The 12,388-nt window shown below is 39.1% G+C and overlaps 2 protein-coding genes across 3 annotated transcripts; one reads left to right on the top strand and one right to left on the bottom strand.

Moving 5' to 3' along the window:
- Positions 1–2,232: 2,232 nt before the first annotated feature.
- Positions 2,233–8,862, bottom strand: dnajb12a (DnaJ heat shock protein family (Hsp40) member B12a). The gene is made up of 9 exons (XM_048270212.1): positions 8,646–8,862; positions 7,914–8,091; positions 7,123–7,268; positions 6,840–7,013; positions 6,641–6,720; positions 6,022–6,131; positions 5,612–5,784; positions 3,101–3,243; positions 2,233–2,997 (listed from the first exon to the last, which is right to left on the bottom strand). Exons 1-8 carry the CDS (start codon positions 8,776–8,778, stop codon positions 3,122–3,124), a joined length of 1,116 nt encoding a protein of 371 aa, XP_048126169.1. The 5' UTR covers positions 8,779–8,862; the 3' UTR covers positions 2,233–2,997; positions 3,101–3,121.
- trmt2b (tRNA methyltransferase 2 homolog B) lies at positions 8,860–10,677 on the top strand. Of its 2 annotated transcripts, none has more exons than XM_048270210.1 (2): positions 8,860–8,952; positions 9,382–10,677. In XM_048270210.1, the coding sequence occupies exon 2, from the start codon at positions 9,474–9,476 to the stop codon at positions 10,407–10,409; it is 936 nt and encodes a 311-aa protein (XP_048126167.1). In that variant the 5' UTR covers positions 8,860–8,952; positions 9,382–9,473; the 3' UTR covers positions 10,410–10,677. The 2 variants fall into 2 exon arrangements, with proteins under 2 accessions (XP_048126167.1, XP_048126168.1); XM_048270211.1 differs by lacking the exon at positions 8,860–8,952 and having other exon boundaries at positions 9,481–9,603; positions 9,741–10,677.
- Positions 10,678–12,388: the final 1,711 nt, after the last annotated feature.

Genomic DNA, 12,388 nt, shown 5'->3' with positions numbered 1-12,388 from the left:
AGCTCATGTTTCTTGAAATGATTCCAGCAGCTGAATAAGAATGAAACAGCCTATACAAATATTCATATCACATAGCCTACACCAACTGTGGAGAAATGTTTGATTACCATGATGTAGGCCTATTAACGGATTCCAGGACTGATGCCATGCAGGCACATTTCATCCAAAGAGAGCATTTTTCAGTTTACAGGGGAGTACAGTGCACCTTTATCAAATGTGAATAAATGAGGCATTTGAAGAGATTTGGAATTGCTCACCGGGGGTGGGCAGAGTAGTCTACTTTATTTTAGAGCAAGTGGATTCAACCATGCCATGAAGGTGCCATCCAGCTGTCTATCTATTTAGTAGCAACTAAGCAAAGTTTTCTGGATTCATCATGCATATTTTTGGTTGTTACAAGGCTGAAAAAAAGTATGATGCAAAATAAATATGATCTACCCTTTCACTTTCATGCGAAAAAGTAATTGAAATGTGTTATGATATAATAACAACTAATTTAAACTATATAGGTGTAGGCTACAACAAAGAACTGTCCTTATAATGCCATGATGTTCCCTTTCCTGGTCTTTTTATTGTGGGGATGAAACCAAGTGAGAGTTTTTACAGGTTTAAAATGAGTATTGGTGAGTTTCTTATCCATTGCTTATTATTTATTTATCTCATGGATGATTTTGCAAGTCATATTACATGCAGGCTTATTTTATCATTGTAACTTTAAATCCACAATTCTGCAAAATATTGAGCTTAGTTCCAGAGTAACATGTCTCAGCCAGATTTATCCAACATCACAGCTTTGGCTCCACCTCTGGGAGCAGGGATCCGTTTCTGCCTTCTCCAGCAATAAATCAGGCCCTAAATGCATTGTGCAATGTTTTAGTTAACAAATAAGAACTGAGGCATCTACCCAGACACACAATAAAATAACAACACCATGGATGCTTCCAAACATCAACTCTGCTAATCAGTTTCTCAGGGTGATAAGCTGGTGTAACTGTGTTCTGTAACCTAAAATGATTGGTGGGCTACCTACCAATCATTGATCAGTAATCAGTTCTTTTTCACACAGCATGCATGCAGATAAACTTTAGAGTGCTTGAAATCCAACCCATGACCTTGCTGTTGCTGACATCTTATCAGCGGAGTTAGAGGGACACTGTTTGGATTCAATGGCAGCTGCAGCTACAAAATAACTAGAAGAGGTAATTTCTTATGGAAGCATGTGGTTTCTATGGTTACAGCTGAAAGCAGCCCTGGGACTCCAGTGCCACCTCCTCTCACAGCGAGGCCCATTAATAGCCCAGCTTGCCATTTCAAAACACCTCTCTGACCGGTCATTTAGACACACCTGCACCAACTTCAAAACATTACTGGTCAAGGAATACGGGTGATTCATCTGCAGAAACTAAAACTAGAGGGCGTTCAAAAATTATCTAAGGTGCATAATCATTAAACAAGCACCAAGCCTTTCATGCATCCAGTCATACTATTGTTCATTGTCCAAATACATTTCTTTTGAATTAGCCATTTTCTGACTCTTGTTCATGACATTTGAATATCAATATTTTTCTGCAAATATATGTTGAAAGATGATGTGGTTATAAAATACAGAGGTTAATAGAGTTAGAGAGAATAAACACAATTCATGTCTTCCCTGATGACCCAAGCAGTCACTATTTGTCAGCGTTACATCTCCGTGGATAAAGCAAATCAAACACTTAAACATTTAAGGCAATTCAGGGATCATTCACCATCATATCAGTGGCTCACTGATGCCCTCTAGTGTCTAGCTGTCATTCTTACACGCACAGAGAGAGAGAGAGAGAGAGAGAGAGAGAGAGAGAGAGAGAGAGAGAGAGAGAGAGAGAGAGAGAGAGAGAGAGAGAGATAGAGAGAGAGAGAGAGATATAGATATAGAGATATATAGAAAGAAAGAAAGAAAGAAAGAAAGTTGAGAGAGAGAAAGAAAGAGAGAGAGAAAGAAAGAAAGAAAGAAAGAAAGAAAGAAAGAAAGAAAGAAAGAAAGAAAGAAAGAAAGAAAGAAAGAAAGAAAGAGAGAAAGAAAGAGAGAGAGAGAGAGAGAGAGAGAGAGAGAGAGAGAGAGAGAGGATTTGGACTAAAATGTAAAGAACAAATGATAACCTCCAGGAAATTTGACCACTTTATGATTTACACAAACACTTGTTTTGGTATTCACACTGTTCTCCAAACAAATAACAGGACTGGACTGCAATGATCTGGACATCCCAAACATGTAGTCTTTATTTGCCAAAAGCTGGCTATGCTAAAACCATACATGTAAAAGTAATGATTCATCAATTCCATTAATACAAAAATGTATTTTATAAAATGTACTTTTCAAGCAAATTTTGTGCAGAACTCCTCATGGATTGGCATCACATGAGTATACTCATAAAACTCAAAATAGACTGAATTGAAAACAAAATGAAGATTCAGTGTTAATAAATATAAATTTCCGATTTAGCAATTATTTCAAAATTTTGCTAGCTACAACCATGTCCATAGGGGAACAATTAAACAAGAAATGACATACGTTTAATAATTTAATCTCAGTTGCGTCCCTGCAGAGTCCAAACACTGTGTACACAGAGGTCATACAAATCATACCGTTTCTATTGGCTCCATTGTCCCAGAAGGCATTGTGGTTTGAAGAAAATCTACTACATTTTCAAGTCAGGAATGGTAATATCAAAAAGCTTTATTTTAGCAGGCTTATTTACCATCTCAGATGACTGATGCCCATTATGCATTCTTCTACTGTAGATAGTCAGCAGAGACCAGTTTGTCCATTTCTGAATTAGACTGATATCCTCTCACATACTCTCTCTGATTAAATCAAGGGTTGACAATGCTCACTCGTGAGCATCACTTGAAGTAAATGATTTCTGTGAACCGCTTCAACCTCCTCGCTGAAGGCTTCAATACAACCAAGGTGTTACCTTAATTCAGTCAACTCAGATGTTGGGAAATAGAATCAATCTGTGAGGCAAAACAGGCATTTAATTAAATTTGTATTTTGTATTATTTCAGGAGACATAATATGGAACTTCTACAGTGGTCTGATAAACCGTGGGATACATACCTTTATTTTTGTAGGCAGTGTCTATCCATGGAGCAAAACCTGTATGTCTGAGAGCTTCGAGCAGCTGGGAGTGCCCATTTTCTGGGCTCTTTGGTACAGATCAGTATCTCCAAAATAGCGTGCCCGGTAGAGAAGGCCCTCCTCTGAAAAATAAACCACAGGTCAGGCTCATAGGGAATGTCAGGGCAATGTGATGTCTAGTGGTCAATATTCCTCCGCTCCACTCAAACATTGTACTAATTTTTCAGTTTATCATCCACATCTAAAAGATAACGTATCAGAATACAGTGTACACGTGCTACATCAATCAACTGAGATTATAATGACAAACACCTGAAGAATGCGGCTGATGTTTGTAGCTGTATAACCATGCTCAATGGCACTGCACCCACTCACAGTGAGAGAACAATTCAACACACTCTGCCTAATTAGGATCTTTTAAGAACACCCCATTTAATGAGTTTTACCATGACCGAGTCTATTCATTAAGAGGCTGCTGTTTTTTTTTTTTTAAGTATATTTTGGGCTTTTTACCTTTATTGAGATAGGAAAGTAAAGAGCAACAGTGGGAAGGAGAAATGGGGTGGGATTGGGTCATGACTGCAGGTCGGATTCGAACCTGAGTCCCCATGGGCACTTGGGCCCATACATGGTATGGGCGCTCTAGCCTGTTGCGCCACAGTGCCCACTTATTGTACAATTCTTAATCGGACATAAGCAATGTACTGCATTATAACACCCACAAATGTAATAACTTCCCACAAACTTTATTCTGAGAAATGCATGTGCTACAATTATTGTCCCTCCTGTGTTTAATACTTTGTAAGGCCTCCCTTTGCCAATAAAACAACTCTCAAACAACTCTTATCTCCCATGGCATCTCTCCATGGCTAGCAAGCAAACTAAAACCCATGGGTGCTAGCATCTCTTACTGGAATGTCTCTTCAGGGGTTGGGAGGGAGGTTTACAGCCTCCAAATCCAGCCTCCAACTTTGACTACAACTAAATTAGCAGACAAACATTAAACTTAGTGAAAGAAACCAGAAACTGTCCCCAGTAAGCATGCCAGATTTCTTAGTCATGTAGTTGAAGGGGCTGCCATAGACAGGATAAAAAATCAGAATATGCTACTTAATGATTGGCCCCCAGTAAAAAATAAAGGTAGAAACACAACACTGTATTTGTAGCTGCTTGGCCCCTAATTACAATAATATAAGGTAAAAACACAAAGGGGTGCCTATGCAGCTTTGCAAAAAGAATCAGAGTACTGTTCCCAGTAGTACATAATGTGCTATATTTCAAAACTATGCCATTCAAAGGGCTGACCCAAACTCCAGGGGTTTTGTCTAGATGAGTTTTGACAAACATACTCTTACAACTGATAAAACAAACAAACAAATAAAATAAAAAAGAATTACAAAATCAGTGATTTCTCACATTTGATGGAAGTTAATGTAGTCACTTTTTTACCCTTTCCACAACCATAACAACTTCCAGAAAATGTAATATTTCAAAATGTTTGTGGGATATTACATTTGTGGTATAAGTTATTATGCTTGTGGTAAATTATTGCATTTGTGGGCATATTACATTTAAAAACATGTTAGAAGTTATTAAGTTTGTGAGTGTTACACTGCATAACGACAGTTGAGATCCCTCAAACTAAATGTATACTTAATATATACTAAACCTTTCTGTTGAGCCATTGCTCTACAATTTCAAATATATTTCTGATGGGAATATGATGCGACTCATTTCACTAGCAAAATGATTAATTGAGTTCAGAGGCCATTTACCAAACAAAACGATGGCAGAAGCGCTACAATGGGGTGTCCTCATTTATGTATCTGGAGCGTCACTCTCTACGTCACTAAGCTACTGGATGTGATACAAAACATTTCAACAATGTGGTCAAAATGAAGGAATGGGTTGCATTATGACTGGAGTACATTGCATAGTTTTTGTCAAAGGGTCTCTGAAACCTTAGTGACTGCTCACACAACAATTTTAAGCCGAAGTGGTAGGGTCACCAATAGGGAAATTCAACGGCATTATGGGTTTAACCAGCATGGGGGGAAAACACCTGCAGCATATGACAGCACAGCCTGCACAACTCTGTACGCACTGGCTACTCTTTACTTATGCATAACACATGCTCATAAAGCATTTATCTTAGAAATTACATTACATTACATTACATTTAGCAGACACTTCTTGACCAAAGTGACTTACATATGTGAGCTATATTACAAGGGATCACATTGTCCCTGGAGCAACTTGGGGTTAAGTGCTTTGCTCAAGGGCACAACGGTGGAAGCCGGGAATTGAACCAACTTTCAGGCTACTGCACGCTAGCCCAGCTCCTTAACCACTACACTACCACCGTAATGGAATCATATCTGTGCAAAAGTGTGAACTTTCCATATCACAAGGATGTGCCAAAACAGAATTGATACTGATAGCTACTCCTCTGAATATAATTGATACGATCACATCCTCAAAAGGACTTACTCTGTTGTTTCTCCTTCCAGCAGTTGTTCCTTAAGTTGGAGATGTAATCCTCCTCTATACTCTTCTCAATATTCTTACGGTCCTTTCCAGTGTATTCCTCTGTAAACTGGTCAGTCACATAGTAAGGCACCTTCAGAGTGTCAGTCTGTCTCCTGTTTATATGCCCCAAGGACCTGTTAACAGATTTATGTTAGTATCTGAAAAAACAAAACAAAAATGTATATCCAATATTCATGGGTACCGCTCAAAAACTGCTACTGAATTTTATCACTTGAAAAAACAAAACAAAAATTTATATCCAATATTCATGGGCACCGCTCAAAAACTGCTACTAAATTTCATCACTTGAAAACATCAGCTATCTCTACACAAAGAAAGTACATGCAGAAACTCATCGGGCAAAGACTTACGGGCGGTGATTGAGGCTGTAAGGGGGATCAGACACCATCATTTGACTGAGAGTAGAGACGATAATGAGGATGAGGATGGGCATCAGCTGAACAAACAGGGCCAGGCCTCCCTATCGAGTGACAGATTGGTATTTAGTGCAAACAAAGTAGGTCTTCAACATTATCCCTGAAGACAAGATATAATATTTTCTGATTGGCTGACAGGGGTCTATTAATTCTGTATATCACAACACCTATGAAGTAGATCTGGTAAGAAAGTTTAGATCACTATTCCATATCAATGCTTTTTTTTAAATGGTAACTTGACAACCATAGTAAATGACGGCTGAACAAGGAAGCAGGCTTTGCAAGGATGGATGTGGCATAACAGCCCTAAAGGTGTCCAGATATACGGAATTACTGAACTTTTTTGGAGCTTCGCATCGTGGAGATCTTTGCCTCGGATTTGTTCATAAATTCTGAACATCGGTACCAAGCAACGAAAAGACGCAGCAGCTGATTATTGTTTGGTGCAGTAACACTAATGGAATGCTGTCGCAGGTGTACGTTTGCAGAGTGCCATACAATGGCTTTGTGCACTCATAATCCAAGACCATTTTAGAAAACTGCTGCAACCCACCTCTCTGTGCTGCTCCCTTCTGTCTGCTCGGTGATGATGGCCATAGCGCATCCTGCCATTACTATAAACATGAACGTTACCTAAAATAAAAACAGAGATGCCATGTTAGAATTGTAAGAATGCCTACAACCCCTTTAATTTTTAAAATGAGAAATTGGCATGGAAATCCAAAAGGAATTATTTCTGATTGGAAATTCACCTGACGGAAAGCCACCTCCAAAGAACATATTGAAAAGGTCCTCAGGAGAAATGTCTGCTTCAAATCCACGATGTGAATGTCCATGTCTGGACGGATGTACTTTCTCCTCTCCATACAAGTCATATTGCTTCCTTTTCTCTGTATTACTGAGTACCCCATAAGCGTTCCCAATGGCTATACCACACAGGAAGAGTAGATAACAAAGGTATCCGATACCACATCAAACATTTCTAGGAAACAGGCATTACATCTTTGAAAAGCAGAACTTGAAATTGGTGTTCACCTTTAAAAGCTTCGGTGGCACCTGGTGCATGATTTTTGTCGGGATGAAATTTCAAGGCAAGTTTTCTGTATGCTTTCTTCAGATCATCTTCTGATGCATCTTTGCTTACTCCAAGGATTTCATAGTAGTTTTTGCAATTCTTTATTCTGCATTAAGCAAATAACAATGAAAAAAGATGTTAAGTATAAAGAAAACAGATGATCATTCAAACACACAGAGATAGGCCTGTAGACTTATTGTCTACAGGTGGTCTGATAAATGTTTGCGGAGTATAAACTGGTATGCCTATGGAAACGCAAATATTTTTGCCTATACCGTACTGTACCGAACTGTACCGCTCGTGGAAACAAGCTATTTGATCTATTCTCGACATCATGGCCAGTTCCAGTTCCAAGGGGCAACTCAGTGTAAACAAACACATGGACAACAAAATTTAAAAATTACACCAAATACTCAGCCATTTAGTTGGGTTAGTTCAGCCCATAGACTACTCTTTACGTCAAAAGGATATAATGTGGCTGGCCGCAATGTCGATTAGGCCAGGTAGCGGTGCCCAGAGTTCAAACGTTACATTTACCCATTCTGATGCTCATTTCCAGAACCACACCTCAACTGTATCTGAACCAACTGTACAAAGAACATTAATTTATTTTCAAGTTATCAGCTGGCTGTCATTCCCCCACCCCATCTTTCCACTGCTCATTATTTTACATTTCCTATTGTCATTTTAAGTTTCATTCCATCGCTTGTACATAAAACATAAAGCATACTGAATGTGCGATATACATAACCTTTTGACAGAATCAAGCTGTTCTGAAGTGTATGGTTTGGCAGAGTCTGTGGCACTTTCCCCTGAAGCGTTTCCCTCTGTTGCATGGCTCCTGTGTCTCACACCCGTGTCACCACTGTCCCCACAGCGGTTCTCCTGACTAGAGGGTCTACCATTCTGTTCGATTGTTTCAAGTAAAGCTGTAACAAACGGACTTGCTGTTATTCAGCTACCTAGATTATTACATTACATCTGTGTGCTACCATTCATGCTAGCTAACATGCTAGCTAGTATGCAGCGACAACCACAACCATCTAGCTTCCTAAATACATGTAATTAACATATATGGATGTGTACGTACATGGACATGGATATATATATATGTGACCAGTAGCTTTGGTTATCTGTAATTGAATCTGATCTTTCTATCGTTTCCACACACAGTAACTTTGGGTAGATTTTGTAACATTGTAGCTAGCATAGCTGGACTGGTAACGTTAATCACACATGCCCACAGCATTCATGATCAACAAATGCACAAGACATACACAAACACGTTAATTTTCTAAAGATAACATTTAGAGCCATAAAACAGCCTCAACCTCCAATATATGACATAGTTAAAAAGCTATAACTTTGGTCATCTTAACTTAAAATAAATGTTGAGGTCGGATAACGTTTTATCTCAACTGCGCCTGCGCATTTAACAGTAATGACCCTTCTAAAGCTCTATTTCCGCGGTGTCATTACATACATTGAGCTTTGTTGGTATAAAACAGTCTCTGTGCCTTTTCAAGAAACCTCCGAGCCTTATCTGGATCATCATTCTTCAGTGCTTCGATTGAAATTTGTATGCAGCGTTCAGCTTCGTCCTTGTTTGAATCCATCGCGACAGCGAAACTGTTTACTGGTTGAGGGGCACCATGGAATGACGTTACACTAGCGGCGATCACGTCATCAATTAGCGACAACTTTTATGTGGATGAGGCATGTTATGAGGAATGTTTAACGACATTGAAACTTCAAATTAATCAGTGACCAGTTTAGTGTGTTTGTTCGAGGTAAGATGCAAAATATATCTCAGATGTATGTCAGATGTGGTAATTTTCCCAAACGAGCGACATGTTCTTTCCTTAAGTGTCTTCGAAAGCATTTGCCTCATGGACATGTACGTTGGGTTGCAAGTCGTTCCACACCGTCTTCACAAAAGAATAAGAAAAGTGCAAAGTCCAGAGAACACTTAGGATCACAAAGCCTGTCATGGGAGGAACGGCTGGCTGATACTGTAACCCCTCTGTGGAGGTTGAGTTATGAGGAACAGCTACGAGTGAAGCAGGACCAGCAGCAGACAATCTTGCTTGAACTTTCAAAGCAGCTATCCGAGATGTCAAGTGTATCCTTTAATCTTCCTAGCATACCTCTGTTACCTATAATACCATCTCCAGTGAAATATTATTACCGAAACAAATCAACCTTCTCTGTTAATAAAGGAGTTGATGGAAACCCAAAGACTGTTGGATTCTACATTGGCAGTGGGAAAAGAGGCAACATTGTCTGTGTTAATGGAGATCACCTGTTGAACATGCCCGAAAAACACAAGTTGGTTGCTAGATGCTATGAGGACTTTATTCGGCAGTCACCTCTGCAGCCTTGTATTGTATTCCATGATGGAGGGTACTGGCGAGAGATTACAGTGAGGACTAATGCAGCAGGTAACACCATGGCCATTGTTTATTTTCACCCTCAATGCCTAACCACAGAAGATATTTGTATTCACAAAAATGCTCTTGTGGAGTACTTCACAAAGGGTCCAGGGTCAGTTTGTGATCTGGACTCCTTTTACTTTCAGGAGAGCTCTATGACCCATTGCAGCCACCAGGAGTCTCCATACCAGCTCCTTCATGGGCAGCCACATATCCATGAGGAAGTGTTGGGCTATACGTTTCGTATTTCTCCAGATGCATTCTTTCAAGTGAACAGGGCAGCAGCAGAGTGTCTCTATCAGACTGTAGGGGATCTCAGCCACACCACTAGAAGTGACACTCTACTGGATGTCTGTTGTGGAACAGGTGCCATTGGGATATCCATGTCCTCCAGGGTGCAAAAAGTTATTGGCATTGAGATTATCGAACAGGCAGTGGAGGATGCAAAATATAATGCTTTGCTCAATGCAGTGTCTAACTGTGAGTTTTTAGTTGGAAAAGCTGAAGTAGCTGTACCCAAACTCTTACCTTCTCTTGGGTCTGAGGGTGGACTCACTGCAGTGGTTAATCCATCCAGGGCGGGACTTCATTATCGAGTGATCAGAGCCCTCCGTAACCACCCCACCATTCACAGACTTGTATACATATCTTGCAAACCGGGTGGAGAGGCAATGAGAAACTTCCGAGACTTGTGCTGCAGCTCTGAGCAACAGAGGAAACTCACTGGAAAGCCATTTGTACCCAAGGTAGCCATCCCTGTGGACATGTTTCCACAGACGCTGCACTGTGAACTGATTCTTGTCTTTGAAAGATAAGACTGGACATACAACACTGAGAATTAGCTTGGATGAAACCTCCTGTCTAGCATGGCATCTGTAACACTTTTAAACATTACAGTAAAACTGTGCTGTATACTTATTTATTCACAGAAAATATTAATTATCACAGTTTAACAGGGTAGAGAAATTACTATTTAAAACCCTGCATCCACATTGCAGGATTTACTTTTACATAAGCTGTAATAAAGTGTATAGCTTAAAACTGTGAATCACTGTTTTTGAATAAAGTAAAAACACAAAGATTTCTTTATTAACTAAGTATTTGGGTCATTCCGTGTTTGTCTACCTAATTTTTAGGTTCCAAAACTAAGACCTATAAAATATCTTTGTTGAATTCCAATGGTTTCAAATATTTTTTTTCACCCTTGATTTTGTATACATGTTTACACCCTCATAAATGCTTTATCTTGCAGACCATGTTTGGGTATTAACTCATTGAGTGCCAAAATGTGGTGAGTGCCAAAAACGTAATATTAAGTTTTTAGCTTTTTTTTTAATTAAGACACTAGACACTCTAACACACCTTATATGTGATTTTGGGAACTCTGTGAGGAATGGAAACGAAATATATGACGATCGAAAACTCATGAAAACGCACAATCTCGACATTTAATCTTAAAACTCTGCTTTTGATGGTTGCCGCTTTGGGTTGAATCAGTGACACATGCACGTCAGGTCAAAACCAGGCCATTTTCGTGGGTTTATCACTAGGTGGCAGTCTCGCCAGGTCACTTCCCGGAAACTTTACAGGCAACACTTCATATTTCATCAAAGACGCTACATCTCCATTTCTAGAAATAAAACAGGGATTTTGATGAAAACTAGCCACTGTTTAGCTTGGGATTTATTAGGAACAGAGGCCTGTAGAAATAAACGGTTTGTACCTACTGAGAGCTTAAAGTCTCACCTTTCAAACAAGCCATAGTATGTGTCCATAGCTATAACATAGAATACGCTGTGGCTCTACAAAAATCGTGAACAATGATCAAGATTGCTGGCACTCTGGGCCAAAGCTTCCGAAAACAGCGCGGCATTCAATGAGTTAATATCTTGAAAATATTATTCCTAGCCTGCCCAAATTTTGTAAGGTGAAAGACAGACATGTTCTCGGTATGGCTGGACTGTTAAACGTTTGTACTGCATGTCCATTAATTTTATATAAGCCCCTAGATATGGAACAAAATGCAGACTGGTGATCACTAGTAGGAACACAAAAAACATTGTGGAAATAGCTCAGTTTATAGTAATGTTGTGTATAAATTGCCAATGATGTACCATGTTTCATTCAAATACACTTACATGGTTACATTGTATACCAATATGTTTTCATTCTTTCCCTGAGGCAAAACAATGATTTCACATAAATTTCACATAAATGCCTACTACCTACCCCATATGACATTTTAATCCTATGAAAAGGACTGAAAAACACTACTCCAACTTGTTTAATCCTTAAAATCGTCAAGCCCATTATATGTAGAGCTCAAAATATCAAATATTAATAAAATATGTAAAAACAAAAACAATGATTGATACCAAATGCATGCAAAAACTCTTTTTGCACTTCCCCCCCCAAATCTAGGACCTTGTAGAAAATCAATTAAAACTGTACAATATTTGAATGGTTCAGTCATACTACTGAGAACATGTTTGTCTTCCACAACGTTTGGGATGCCTTAGAATAATAATAATGCCCAAACATTTCCCAGATAATGTGATTTTTCATGCTGTAAAACTCTTTTTACAAAACTATTTACTTTTTACAAATCAAAAGACATAGGATTTATTTTACAAGACTTGGTTTTGTCCCCAGGGCCATTGAACTGTTCAACACTTCACTTAAGGGTCAAGGAGATAGACTTATCTGCATAGTCTGTTTACTATACTGTTTACTGTTTGCTATATTAGCACATTTGCACAACCCCTCCCTCCCTCCTGGACTGTGGCCGTACTTG

The sequence above is a fragment of the Alosa alosa genome, chromosome 18 (assembly GCF_017589495.1).
Source record: "Alosa alosa isolate M-15738 ecotype Scorff River chromosome 18, AALO_Geno_1.1, whole genome shotgun sequence".
NCBI classification, from domain to species: Eukaryota; Metazoa; Chordata; class Actinopteri; order Clupeiformes; family Clupeidae; genus Alosa; species Alosa alosa.
The sequence above is the reverse complement of the archived record's forward strand: the minus strand, read 5'-3'. Positions and strand labels throughout refer to the sequence as shown.

What these genes read in the sequence shown, in the direction of transcription:
- dnajb12a (XM_048270212.1), bottom strand. Translation starts at nt 8,778, where the DNA reads ATGGATTCAAACAAGGACGAAGCTGAACGCTGCATACAAATTTCAATC. An exon ending in TACAGCCTCAATCACCGCCC is followed by an intron (nt 5,785 to 6,021) that starts GTAAGTCTTTGC and finishes ATCTGTTAACAG; the next exon opens with GTCCTTGGGGCATATAAACA. An exon ending in CTGGAAGGAGAAACAACAGA is followed by an intron (nt 3,244 to 5,611) that starts GTAAGTCCTTTT and finishes TTTATTTTTCAG; the next exon opens with AGGAGGGCCTTCTCTACCGG.
- trmt2b (XM_048270210.1), top strand. Translation starts at nt 9,474, where the DNA reads ATGCCCGAAAAACACAAGTTGGTTGCTAGATGCTATGAGGACTTTATT.